Source organism: Crocodylus siamensis, chromosome 6 (assembly GCF_052110815.1).
Source record: "Crocodylus siamensis isolate JL-2025a chromosome 6, ASM5211081v1, whole genome shotgun sequence".
NCBI lineage: Eukaryota > Metazoa > Chordata > Crocodylia > Crocodylidae > Crocodylus > Crocodylus siamensis.
This window is the reverse complement of record NC_143400.1, coordinates 32,415,688-32,430,383: the sequence shown is the minus strand read 5'-3', so window position 1 is coordinate 32,430,383 and position 14,696 is coordinate 32,415,688. Positions and strand designations below refer to the sequence as shown.

General features: G+C 45.1%; 1 protein-coding gene across 1 annotated transcript; it reads right to left on the bottom strand.

Annotated features, from left to right (window-relative positions):
* Nucleotides 1-6,627: 6,627 nt before the first annotated feature.
* Nucleotides 6,628-7,605, bottom strand: LOC149862221 (olfactory receptor 10A4-like). The gene has a single exon (XM_090053891.1). It carries the CDS (start codon nt 7,603-7,605, stop codon nt 6,628-6,630), a length of 978 nt encoding a protein of 325 aa, XP_089910017.1.
* Nucleotides 7,606-14,696: the final 7,091 nt, after the last annotated feature.

Genomic DNA, 14,696 nt, shown 5'->3' with positions numbered 1-14,696 from the left:
TTCAAATGGAATCCAACAAGGTTTTGTCCTGGCCTGGTGCTGTTCAATATGTTTACTATTTATTTGAGTGCTAGAATAAAAGTCATCTTGAGTAAACTTTCTGATGACACAAAACTGGAACACAGTTCAGAAGGATATCAACAGATTAGAAAGTTGGGATGGAGATAACAGGGCAAAGTTCACTGATCAGGAGGTGAACTGACCCAGCTTTTCTGGTTCCTACCAGGGGCCATGGTGTTTCTACCCCTCTTCCCCCTCATTCCCCACCCCCAACCCTGATCAAGATAGTTTTAGTCCCCCAACTATACCCCACAGACCAGGAAACCCCCCCTGCAGATGCATCCCCTCCACCCCCTTCCCCACTCTGCAGACCCAACAGCTCTAGTCTAGTTTTAGGAGGCATAAAGCAAGCTATCTAAACCTTGACTAGGTGCGGTGAACTTTTGTATCTATCCAAAAGGAGTGCTGCATAACAAGATGGACCTGTGGTGTGGCAATTGAATGCTTGTGCTAAGATATGAAAGAACTCCTGGCTCAAGCTCTCTCTGGATAAGGGGGAGACCAGAATCCAGGATCTCCAGCATCCTACATGATTATCCTTGCAGATATGGGAACAAAAGAAAGGTCATGTGTAGCTCTGTTTCCTGTTCTGAGACCGAGTCCTATAAGCATATTATTATTATTATTATTATTATTTTGCTTCTGGGCATCTAAGGCTGCTATGTGTTCACAAGAAACATTCACATGAAGTCTGGTTACTAGTGCTCATGCTCAGTCTGTGTATCTATGTAGGTGGTGCACATAGGTACACATGTACCTATGTAGACAGTTAAACATGTGCTATGCACCCAGGAACAGAATGCCAGCCTGTGCATAAGTAACATTTTTGGCATTTAGATCATAAAAACCATCATGCAGACCACCACATCTGGACACCTCAACACTCAGAAATGGAACAGAAGGGCATCTTAAATGTTCAGGGTTAAAGCATAAATAGTCTTGGGATTAGGAATTCTTCTTTTTCAGCTGAATGTCATAATGGTCATAATGGCCCCCTCCCATCAATATTTTTTCTGACACCATAGATTTTGGATTCCTTTCTGAAAATATGTGCTAATTAGAGAACTATTTACAAGAATTATTTGCAGTAAAGTGTGACCACAGTCAGCCCCCACAGAGTGCTCCCCACTGGAATCACAGGCTAGAATCCAGCTCACTTATTCATCTTCTGCACAGGGTAATTCACTCTGTACATGGAAGCTTATCTGTGCAGTTTACAGGCAAAAGCAATCAGAACTCTTGGTAGAGGTGATATCTTTTATTAGACTAACATGATAGTTGTAAATAAAATTCTTTATATAAAAGCTTTTGGGCACACATGACCTACTTCAGGCATATGAGAGTGCAAAAATTATAAAATTTCTCCCAGGTAGAAATGAAATTTCATATTTCACAGGAAAGCTGAAAGGTGGTGGACATCTTACACCTTTCAGCTCTGCTGTGAAATATGAATTTTAATTTCCACCTGGGAGAAATTTTACAATCCTTGTACTCTCCTATGCCCAAGGAAGGGTGCGTGTGCCCGAAAGTTTGCAAATAAAGATTTTTTTAAAAGCTATCTAGCTGGTCTAATAAAAGATATCTCCTCTACCAAGAGCTCTGATTGCTTTAGACTCTAAAGTAACATTTCCACAGGCTTTAGGTATCTGAGGCCACATCTACATGAGGCACTGACTGTGCAGTTGTTACTGCGTAGTTATTTAGTACTTGCATACATAAGTAATAAATGACTGTGCAGTAACCAGCAGGGGGAGTATCCCCAAACAGCTACTTTGTGACATGGATTGTGTAGTAGCTCATTACTACTGTGCAGTAGCTTGTTACTACTGTGCAGCAGCATCATATCATGCTTCGTGTCATATTACTATGCAGTAGTAACAAGCTTCTGTGCAGTCAGTGTCTCATGTAGACACAGTCTGTATCACCCCATGCATTCTACTTTGCCTCACATAATGACCTAAATTGCATATACATTGTGAATTGCCTTATGCAACTATGGTGGCTCTGACATGGGGTAGGGGAAGGGAGGAGAAGTTACCACTTACCTCAGCATGCCTTGCAGTGGGTGAGTGAAGGAGGGTGCTTACATGGGTAAACACTTGTGGCAGGGAGCATCTTCATTTTTTTTTGCTTTTGATTCTCTCCTAAACATAAATTCAATGGGTGTGTATACACATGCAGGGCAGGCATTTCCAAGAGAGCTGTAACTTTTGCACTTTACTTAAAATTCTTTAGGTGCAGCACCTTAAAACTCAATAGACATTCCACAGCTTGGTATTAGTATTGTGCCTTGATGTGGTCCTGTAGAGTAGGAGGCAGGAGGAGCTGAAGGCTGCAAAATGCAGCCTGAGGCTACTACCAGGATCCAAAGCTAGTTACATCTGGTGGTAGCAATTAGCAATTACCCTCTGACAAGACCCAGTTAAATACTGGTGTAATAAACGCAAGCTAGATAAGCTGAAATGCATTAGTGTAATCTACCTTACATTTAAAATGCATAAAACAAGGTTTAATTAAGGTGACTTCTGCATTAAAAAGCATTATAAATTGGTCCATGTTCCATTAAGTGATAGCTTTAGAACACTTTAAATGGTGAAAATCATCATGTGTATAGGCACTTGCTTCAGTAGCCTGCAACTAACCCAAGTTAGTTGACCAAATAGCATTGTGCTTGCCTGACTTGAGGAGGAGGGCCTTGAAGGAGACTGTTTGGTTTCCAGGACTTTGTGGGGCCATGGTGAGTGGGTGTTGTCACATAGGGTATGGTCACAGATGGTTGTTAGAAAGATAGTTTTCATTCAGCAAACAGTGCAAGGGAGCTCATTGGTAAAAAGTGCCAACAAAAGGGAAAAAGAGAAGACAGTAGAGTAATGCCTGTGTACCATAGTGGCCAATCACACAAGGTATGGAGGGAGGGGAGTCAGGAACAATTCAGTGTGGGATGTTTGGACTGAGCAGACTCATGTTAAAGAAAGAGTCATGTACATACATAACACTGCCCGTTCACAGTGTACTGGTTTAAGGTAGGACTTGATTTTCTATCTACAGTTTTGAATCATTACAGGCACTTTTAAATCAGTTTAAAAGGCTTGCATGTCTGTCTTTTTCAAGTTTAATTTCATTTAAATTACTCTAAAATGATGTGGCTAGAAGCCCTTTCTTGGTAGGTGCTGCTATGAACATTCTGGATTTGGTATATTCTAAGTATGCACAGCTGATCAGACCAGTGGTTCTCAATTTTTTTTTATAGTTGGGACTTCCCTTCATAATCATTTTGAATTTGTCAGCATTCCAGTTTAGAACCACTGTTGTGTTGCTGCAGCTTATGTCACCATTTCTAAACCAAGGTGCTATTGAAACCAATATGAGGTTTTAATGGAATCCAGGAACTTAGCTGTTCAGGCTAGAGCATTTCTGACTGTGACGAAGCAGCTTTAGTGCTCTGTCACTTTAAGGGCTGGAGCAGGCAGTCACCAGGTGCCTGATTACAGTGGCCATTTTCAAACATAGGCCAGAAAGGCAGCAGTCCGGGTTAAACAGCCAAGGAGGCAATGCTAGTCTGAGTTCTTCCTAGAATACCTGAAGGTAAGGGTAGGAGCTATGGGGAATGCTTGGAGACCCTTGGTCCTAGGTATGACCTGAAACTGAACACTGCTGGGGAAGGGTGGCTTGGTGGAGCTACTTGTAGCAAGGTAGCTCCCAAGAAAGGCCAGGCCAGTTACTTCCCCAGTGAAAGGCAAGTACGGGACATCTCCTAATCCCAGCCCCTACATCCCTCAGGGGGTTGATTTGCACAAAGGGAGTCCCAGCTCATGGCAGTCCTGAGGCAGGGCCCAGGTTGGGGAGGGACCTGGAGCAGCACCCAGGGTCTTTGTGAGTTTTGTTGTTGCCGAGGCCCTGAGAAGGGGCCAGGCATGGCTGTGACTACCTGAGCCTTACAGGGTGCAATATTCCAGGGTAGAGGGCCAGGCAGGGCTACAACCACCAGAGTCTGATGGGGTGGCAGGCCCCAGTGAGGAGTGGTGTGTGAAGGGGCAGTGTGGGGGTTTAATACCCTAGGGCCAGGCAAAGCTGCAACCACCTGGGTTGGATGACCTAGAAGAGCCCTAGTGAGGGGGCACTGTGGGGATGTAAGACCCTAGGGTCAAGCATGGGTGTGGCCAGCTGAGTCCCAAGGGGTGGATGACCCCAGTAGAGTCCTAGTAAGGGGGCTGAAGGTTGGAGCTCATTATGTGTTTGTTTGTGTGTACCTGTTTGTGTGTTTAAAGACCCAGTGCAAACCATTTGCGGGGACTTCTGCAAGACATTGGGCACATAAGGGGTGGCTGGAGCATGTAAACAGTTCCCCATTACAACTGGGGTATTTGAAGGGCAGCCTTCCACCTATTTAAGATCTTAATTATTTAACAAGGCATGGCAGACGAGCAAGGTGATGGTGTGGGCTGCAGCCTGGAGGTTGCCCTCATCACACTGCTGTGCAAAGAAGCAGAAATACAGGCTAGCTGGGTGGGATTGCAATTTTGGATTTAGTTGCCTAAAGTTAGTAGGGTAGATTTTTATATGCCAACGTCCTTTTTTGGACAAGGCCTACAGAGAGTAATGTGACTTCCCCAGGGCCATTTTAGCATGTTATCATGGAGTGCTGGACCAATCCCCAGTCCCTGGCGAGGGACAGAAATTGCACATAAACCACTTTAAGTGATCAGAAACCAGTTCAAATCTGTAATGGAACAGCAGTTCAGGGCATATAAACAACTGACAAAATGGCCAAAAACAGTTTAAGGTAAATCTGGATGTATGTAGTATCAGACTTAACTGGTTTAGGTTAAACTGGTTTATTGAGTTTTTATCCCAGATCCCATCCAAATTAAATTTAACTCACAGTACCCCAGCATCCCTGAATGCTTTGCACCACCCCTGCAATCCCTCCCCCTACCCTGGCAGGGTCGGTGAGCTAGCTTTCTTCTACACTGTCCGCCCCAGCCAAGCAGGGAGGTATGTTTTAGTGCTTCCCCCTGCCGGCTTCTGGCCTGAGCCACTGCAGTTACATGGCTGCATTTCCAGAATCAAAAATGAATGTCTGTTCACTTGCTTATTGGTTTAATCCACATAGGTTAGACTAACCTGTGAAGATTAAATAGATACAGATTCAGCCTTTAGTCTGAAAGCCAAAACAGGTCCCAGCACCATGACCAGACCACTGTTCTTACTGAAAACAGGAAAATATATGAAACCAAGCTGAGGAGCTTAGATGTACACAATGTTTTTGAACCCAATTCTTTGGGCAACACATGACAAATACACATTTGGATGGGATCTGAATACACAACCAGACTTACGAAAAATAATTGATTTTTTTGTAGCCCAGGCTGGGGAGGTGGGAGGTAGAGGCAGATCCCTTTTTCTTCATTATATTTTTCCTACCAACAAAGAGGACAATATTATTAAAAGGCAGTATTCTTGCATTTTTAATTGAAAAAAGAGAAACACCGTGGAATAAATATTTTAATCAGAGTAGTAATAAAATTATTAACACTATTGGTGTTCTCATTCTTCTATACAGTGAAAAAAGAGCGTGTGCTTAGAAAGGAAAACAACTACAGTTGGGTAGTGAAGGGAAAAATAATCTAGTAAAATAGAATGTGAAGGGAAACAGTCGTTTAATCACTTTGAAGTCAATCTAGAAAAAGGGGAAAGAGAAAAGAAATAGGAAACTGAGAAAGGTAGAAAAATGAAAATTAAGAGAGAATAGGCAAAAAGTAAAATGAAAGAAAAAGGGTCAAGTAAAAAGAGGCAGAATGGGAGGAGAAAGGAAAAAAAAGGATGCAATGAGAAGAAAGTAAAGGAAAATGTTCCATTCAGATCTAGATCAGGTCTTTTCTTCTGATTTCTTTGAAGTGAATCCCACACAGATCTTAAGTGCGAAACCTGCACCTCTGTCCAAAACTGAATATTGCTCCAAAACACAATTCACCCACTGTCATACTCCCTCCACAGATGCAGGTACCATATGATTGTTCTGATTTGACCTGTGTCCTCTCTTCTGACACTTGGAGCCTGGATACCTGTGACCAAGGACAGTTTTCTTGAACACAACATGGGGAAAGGTTAATACAAGGGAAAAAAAAAATATTTTTTCAGACAATAAAACCTGATGACCGTGATGTGAAAGATTTGGGTTACATATCTTTTAGAAACAAATCATCCACCAGGAAGTTGAAGTGCTGTCAAATCTCCCTCATTTCCATTTCAAGAAAAAAGGTGTCCTCTTTCTTCAATGAGGTTGTCTCTTAGATCTCCTTCTACCTTTTGATCTCTGCAAACTGGGAGGGGATTCCATTCTATAAAATATTGTCCAGCGAACTCATGAGAGGGCTGAGGCTGCACATCGCAGTAAATTCCTGTGGGCATTTGCAGAGGAGCTCTTTTCTGGGCTATTGTGCAACTCTTGGCATTATTTCCTACCACCCTGTTTCCTGAATGAATACCAGATGCATCATTTTCAATACTCAGAAACACACATTGATTGTGCAATCAAAAATCAATAACTCCAATAATCCTACGTTATTAAAAGGACCTTTTTCTTGATATCAGCCTTCTCAAGGCCTGCTTTACCTCCTTATTCCTCAGGCTATAGATTAAAGGGTTCACCATTGGTGACATCACAGAGTAGAAGAGAGAGAGGAATTTGTTGGAATTGTGAGAATGGACAGATTTGGGAATCAGATATGTAACCAGGCCGGGAACATAAAATAAAGTGACCACAAGGAGGTGGGAGAAGCAGGTGGAAAAGGTTTTTCTCCTGCCCTCAGCAGCAGGTATGCGGAATATGGTATGGAGGATCCAGGCATAGGACATGAGTATAAGTAAGAAAGGCACCATGATGAAGACAACAGCAACAATATAGATACAAATTTCGTTCCTGAAAGTATCCACACAGGCCAACTTCAGTACTGGGAGCAGGTCACAGAAAAAGTGATTAATCACATTGGGGCCACAGAAAGGTAGAGTGAATATGGCAGTTGTCTGCCATACGTTCACCACCACCCCCAAGAACCAGCACACACCTGATAGCTGGAGGCAGACAGTGTGGCTTATCATGGCTGTGTACCTCAGAGGATGACAAATGGCCACATAACGGTCATATGCCATAGCAGCCAGCAGGCAACATTCTGTGATTCCCAGGAGGCCAAAAAAGTACATCTGCATGGCACAACCCACAAAAGAGATGCTCTTGTCTTTTGCAAAGGAGTTCACCAGGAATTTTGGAATGGTGGAAGAGGTGTAAGCGATTTCCAGAAAGGCTAAGTTCCTCAGGAAGAAGTACATCGGGGAGTGAAGGGCTGGGTCAAGGACACTGATCGTAATGATGAGGAGGTTTCCCCACATTGTGGTAAGGTACATAAGCAATACCAGAAAGAAAAGGGTAACTTGCACTCCTAAGGCATTGGAGAAAGGCTCGAAGACAAAGTGTGTCACAGCCGTGTGGTTCCCACTTGCCACTGCCTCCCTTGTATTTCCCATCTGGAAAAACAAGAGAGTCATGCTTTTTATTGTGAATCTGGATGAATGAGGGGAAAACAAAAAATGCACCTATCTACCCCACTGGGCCTGTTTCTGCAACTTTTTTCATACCTATTATTTCTTATGTGTATCTGTGGTTTTTAACTCCAGGTTATATTTTGTATGGGTTTATAGTTGGGACGTACGTTCTGAATACAAACAGAAACTACAAAGATTTACTGCTATTCAACAAGATCAGAAACAAGCTATTCACATCCAGTGCACCCAAAGCAAAGTCCCTGCTTAGCCTCACCAAAGAGATTTGAAGATCATGTATTCAAAGTATTTTGAAATGTTAGGCAGCATTACAGCAGCAATTTCTCTTCAGTTAACCCTGCCAGGTCAGAACAACAGGAAATGATGATCCCATACTGTAGTTTACTATGCCTTATCTTCCTCTACATTATCCAGGTTTAATTCAGTGACATTTATTTGTCCATAACAAGATCCTGACTGGTTTTCACGTATTAGACTGAAAGCCTGACCAAGTGTGAGAATTTAAGCTATCCATTTATCTACCATTTTCCTGCAGCATTCATTAAAGTAGTTTGTAATCATGAGTTCCCTACTTTCTCCAGACATCGAACTAGCCTAAATTCAGTGGTGACTGTTCCATAGCTCCCATCCATAATGTTGAAGAAGTCACCCCTAAATGGTAATTCGTGATATTAGGCCACAGAAATCACATTCTAAAACAAAACAATACTCACCAGGATGTCCAGCCTTCTTCTTTAGCTTGCAAGCTTTACATTCATCTTTACTAATACTAAATAGATATAAAATAATTTTACATCCAATTTCTGTACTCATTTCACTGAAGGTAACATTTTTCACCCAGTCTGCTCTTACCTAGACCACATGGAATTGACTGCATAAATTGGACTATAGTGCAACAATAACATTTAGAGGAAAACTAGATTACATGTTGAAAACATTCTATCATAATCATGTTTTAAAACTCAACTGTGCTTCAGAGAAGAGTGTACTGAGTGAATAAAGAAGCCACACCCTGAATTATGAGCATATAAATTCTTTTGTACTTCCACTGGGACTGATTCTCTCATGTATTGGCTCTTTGAAAACAATTTTTCCCCCCTGATTTCTCTCCGTTTGCATCTCCCTGTCTCTCTCTCTCTTTGTGTCAGTGTTTTAGATAATGTAGGCCTTGATATTCAGGCAAGTTTCCAAGCAAAACCTTAGCCAGGGCTAATTAAAAAAAGCCTATGGAATATTTTTTCAACAGCAAATTTGGTGTTAATTGAAGCCAAGCTGCTGAGAGAAAGCCCTTACTTTGAGAAGAATTAAGAATCAAAAATAAAAACATTCTGGTAAAAACATTGCAGTTCTCTGCCCCAAATGTTTCTGTTTGCACTAAGGTGTTTTCAGTATTTAGTTATCCAGTGCTCAAAACTTGCTTTCTGATTTTCATTTTTCTTAAAGACAAAGTTTTCTGCTCAAACTTTTCTTTGGAAAGCACCATATATTTCTGAGTGGCTTTACCTTGAAAATGTTTTGCACTATTCTGTGCCTAAATTTCTGTAAATCATAAAGGGATTTATTGGGGTAAGTGCAAATAATTGCCGTTAGGACCCCTTTAATATCAATTAATCAAATTCTGATCCTACTTACTGTAATGTTTCTCCAGAGAAATAAATGGGATTTATACAGTGTTGTTGTTGCTATTATTGAAAGACATCTGATACATTTAGTGTTGGCCTAGTCTGTTACCACTGTCTTCAAAAACGCTGTGGTAGGGCAAATAGAAGTGAAATTCAGAAAAGAGTTCAGATGCTTAAAACTGGACACAGACAGAATTAGACTTTTAAATCCAAATAGTGTATTCACAACCATTGTATTTAACTCTGACAGGGAGTAATTCCATTTGACCTATTATACATCTAAGTGAGGGGTGGGCAAAGTGCAGCCCAGAGGCAATTCCATCCGGCCTGTGAGGCTCCTAAAATGTTTTGAAAATTAATATTTCTCTGTCTTTGGTTCTTGTCAAAAATGACAGGAATCAGGGGCAGTAGGACCCAGGGGAAGCCTGATGGGCTCCTGCAAGAGCAGGGCCTGCCCGGTCCCCACTGCCCCAGGCAGGGCTGGAACGCCCAGGCAGGACTTCTAGCCTGGGACCACATGGCTGCCCCGCACTGAAAACTCCAGTAAGGGGGGTGGTCAGGGAAGGAGCTGGTGCGGAGCACAGGGAAAAGTGGCCCTTCCCCTGCCCTGTTGCCCGCGCTCCCTACTGCAGCTGCTCACAGCCCGAGCAGGCACAAGCAGCCTCAGGCAGGCTGTGAGTGGCTACAGAGTGGGGCACTGGCCACAGGGTGGACAGGGGGATGTTTTTCCCCCCCCGCACTCAGCATCACCTTGTAACCCACCCCCTCTGCCAGGCTGGGCCCCGTGATGGTCCAGGCTCACCCATTGGAGCTGCTCCACAGTGGTAGCAGCTGTGCCCCACCCTTGCTGCGCCGGGCAGTGTTGGCTTGTGCCGCCAGCCCAGAGCTCGCACGCTGGGCATCCCAGAAGCTGCGGTGGCAAACTCTGTCCGGCACAGCAATTTGGGGGGCCACAGCTGCTGCCACTATGCGCAGCCCCAATGGATGAGCCCAGAGCCATGCAGGGCCTAGGCTGGCACTGGAGCCAGATTACAAGCTGGTGCTGTACATGGGGGGAAAAAAGCAGCCCCTTACCCACCCCGGGGCCAGCACCCTGCACTGCAGGTGCTCGCATCCCACATGGGAATGCCTGTACTGCTCAAAACAAAACAAGGGACATGGCAGGATGCCCTTCTTGTGCCCTTTGCCCCCCCAGCCTTCCTGCCTCTGCCCCCCAGCCCTGCTGCCTCTTGCCCCCCCCCAAATCCCCTGCCCCTCAGCCCTGCTGCACCTTGTCCCCCACCCAAAGCCCTGGTCCCGCAGCCTGAGGTCTGTAGCTTTCAGCAGCTACCCAAAACCTGGGCCAGCTGCAAACATCTCTCCACCCTGGCCCCTGCTTGTGCCTTCTCGGGACAGCCCCGCATAGGCTGTGAGTGGCTGCAGCAGGGAGCTCAAGCCATGGGGCAGGAGAGGGGCTGCTTTTTCCCACATTCAGAACCAGCTCATTCCCTGCTGCACAGCAGGGGTTCAGGGCTCTGTGCTGCCCTCCGCCTGTACCGTGGGGCGGGGCAGGCCCTGGGAGTGAGCGGGTGCACAGGGCCCACACCAGTGTCCCAGGGCCAGCACTGGCGGGGCCCAGAGCAGGACAGGAGGAGTACAGAATTTATGTAGGAAAACACACACATATGTGTGTATATATATATATATATATATATATATATATATTTATTTATTTATTATATAAATACATACCTACAAACATACATACATTAAATAAATATACATACAATTATCTTAATAGCTACATATACTACATAAATCAGATAGATAACATTACACAAAAGAAGGGACAGATTTTCTAGCACATCAAGGCAAAGACAAGACACTATGAAACACATCATGAAGCATGCTGGAAAGGCAGCTGGCAAGCCTTCAGGGAGAGGAGAAAGAGGAGGTAGAGGGAGAGCTATAAGTTCCCCCCTGCCCCCCACCAAACTAAGATGCAGCTTCTTTGCTACAAGAAGCAGGCATGAGGTTTCCGCTAGTACAGGCAGCAAGGGGAGGGGAGCAGTGCCAGTGCTGAGGAGGCTGAGGTAGAGGGTGCAGAGGAAAGTGGATCCACTGAGTCTGCTCCTCCTTTTGCTGTGCTTCTGCCCTCTGAGAAGGGGGAAATTGCAGCATCCACACATGCACCCGCACCCCAGAAGTGAGCAGGTAGTGTGGTCTGAGATCATTTGGAGCTGGCAGATGATCCCACACAAGTTATCTGCCTAAACTGATGGGCCCAAACCAGCTGGGACAAGGGAACAAACTACATGAGCACCACGGGGATGCTGATGCATCTCCACAGGCACTGCCCCCTTGTCCTCATTCCTCCTCATCCTGGCACCAGTGGGGGGGTGCCCAAAGGGAAGTCCCCATATTGTGCACCACAACCCTCAGTGCCGCAACCCTCAGTGCTCGGGGTACCCTCCTTATCTAGGTGATCGCTGTAGTGAGGGAACTTCAGAGCCAAATGGAGAGCTTCCAGGGGATCAATGTTTCTGGCTGGGGAAGCCACTGTTACCAAATGTGCAGGCACTGGTGAGGTGGCTAACAGAAGGCAGCAGGACATGGCTTGATCCCTTGTGGTCCAGTATGGTCCATGTGCTGGCCACCATGTGTGACCCGAGGGTGAAGGGCAGCATATGCTGCAGCCAAAGCCTTAAGTAGTGGACAGAGGTACTGGTGAAGAGAATCAGGGAGGAAGAACACTGACTGGTATCGTGGGAGGGAGCACATGTCCCCCCTGACTCAAGAGGCACCAGGCACCCATGGTATCCCCTATTCCCTGTTGACCTCCCCCCAACCCCCATGAGTTTGTAGACAGCCATGATATCACCCCTCAGCCTTCTCTTGCAGAGGCTGAGATATTCAGGTCCCTCAATCTTTCTTCATAGGATCTTACCCTCAGGCTCTCAACCATACAAGTAGCCCTCCTCTGAATCCTTTCCAGGTTATCCACATCCCTCTTGAAGTACCATGCCAAAAACTGGATGCAGTACTCCAGCTGCAGCCCCACCAATGCCATATAGAGGGGAAGTATCACCTCCCTAGACCTGCTTGTGCTGCACCTACTAATGCAGGAAACAGTGTGGTTAGCCTTACTTATTACCTCATCATATTGGCAACTCATGTTCATTGTTGCATCAACTATGACTCCGAGATCCCTTTCTGCTGCTGTGCTACGTAGAATGGTATTTCCCAGTTTATAGGTGTATTAGTGATTCTTTCTCCCCAGGTGCAGCACTTTGCATTTATCTTTGTTAAATTGCATCCTATTCTCATCTGCCCACTTCCCCAGTATATCTAAATCCTCCTGAATTTGCTTCCTACCCTCTAGTGTGTTTACTATACCCCATAGTTTGGTGTTGTCTGTGAATTTGGACAGAGTGCTTTTTAAACCTTCATCCAAATCACTGATGAAGTTATTGAACAGTACTGGTCCAAGGACAAAGCCTTGGGGGATGCCAATTCCCACATCTCTCCAGGTAGAAACTGACACATACACCACCACTCTCTAGGTGCATCCCATAAGTCAGTTTCCCACCCACTTGGCTGTGAAAAAATCCACATCACAGCTACTTAATTTATGTGTAAAAATTGGGTGCAGCACTGTGTTGAAAGCCTTTTTAAAATCCAGGTAAATAACATCTTCCTCTACTCCTGCATCTAAGCACTTTGTGACCTGGTCATACAAAGAGACCAGGTTAGTTGGGCAGGATCTGCCTGCTAGAAACCCATGCTGGTTTCCCCCTAACATTTTATTATCCGCTGGCCCTCCACAAATGTGATCCTTAATGATTTTTTCTAAGGTCTTGCGAAGAATAGAGGTGAGGCTAACCGACCTATAATTACCCGGGTCCTCCTTCCTCCCCTTATTGAAAATAGGGACCATACGGCTCCATTTCCAGTCTTCTGAGGCCTGTCCTGAGTGCCACAAATGCTCAAACAGTTGCACCAGTGGTTCCGCTATGGCACCGGCCAATTCCTTTAGTACCCATGGGTGAAGATCATTGGGGCCTGCTGACTTAAATAGTCCAACCCCTCCAAGTGCCCCTTCACTAGGTCAGTACTAACTGCTGGGGGATTGGTATCTCTCTCAAGCCAGACTAAAGTCTCATTGGGAGGTGTTTGTATCCATGTCCAGGGACACAGATGAAAAGAAATCATTTAAGAGCTCAGCTTTGTCCATCTTATCTGCTACGAGTTGTTCTAGTCCATCCTGTAGCTGTCCTATGTTACCCTGCACCTTCTTCTTGCTCCCTATGTATGTAAAGAAGGACTTTTTGTTACCTATAATCTTTGTTTCCAGCCTGAGTTCCTTTTCTGCTTTGGCCTTCCTCACTTCTTCCCTGCAAGCACAAGCCAAACAGGTATACTCCTCTTTGGTGGCTGCCTCCTGCTTCCACAGGCTGTAAGCCTATCTTTTCCCCTGTAGGATCTCCTGGATTTATCTTCTCAGCCAAAAGGTTTCTTGGATCTTTGGCCTCCCTTTATGTGTACTGGGATGGTACCCCTCTGTGCCCGCAGGATCAGTTCCTTGAGGAACTCCCACCCTTCCTGGACTCCCAACTCACCAATGTTAATACCCCTCAGTCCCACTCTAACTAATCTCCTGAGCTTATTGAAGTTTGCCTTCCAGAAGTCTAGCACTTCTGCCCTACCAGTTATCTTTTCCACCTTTTGCCGGATAGTGAATCCTATCAACAGGTGGTCACTATCTCCTAGGTTACTTTGTATCTGCAGTTCCCCCACCAAGTCCTCCCCTGTGGTCATCACGAGGTCGAGTAATGCATTTCCCTTAGTGGGACTGCATACTTCCTGTGTTAGATGCAGGTCCTTTATGCAGGTTAGGAACCTATGTGAATGGGCAGACCTGGCTGAGTGTTCCTCCCAGCAGAATTCCAGGTAATTAAGGTCACTCATGACAACCAGGTCCTTTGAGTGTATTGTCTTTGAGAGCTGTCTCAAGAATTCTAGGTCTAACTTCTCCACCTGGTGTGGGGGTCTGTAGTAGACCCCCACTACCAAGTCCTTTTCATCCCACCCCCTTGTAATCTGACCCATAGGACTTTCATCTGCCCTTCTTCTTTCCCCATTTTTATTACAGAAGATGTATAATGTTCCTTGATGTATAAAGCAACACAGCCCCCCGCCCCATTTTTTCCCAATCTATCCTGCCTATATAGGCTGTAGCCCTCAATGCCCACTGCCCAATTGTGGGTAGGGTCCCACCAGGTTTCTGTTAGCCCACCCAGGTTGAAATCTTTGTATGCAAGCAGGAATGCAAATTCCTCCTGCTTATATCCAATGCTCCCAACATTAGTGTAGAGACACCTAAATCCCCCATTAGGTGCCCTCTGTACTTCCCTTTCCAGATTCTTGTGGGGCCCTAAGTATTTACCCGATCTGTTCCAGTGTGTGGTTCATGGA

What these genes read in the sequence shown, in the direction of transcription:
- LOC149862221 (XM_090053891.1), bottom strand. Translation starts at nt 7,605, where the DNA reads ATGACTCTCTTGTTTTTCCAGATGGGAAATACAAGGGAGGCAGTGGCA.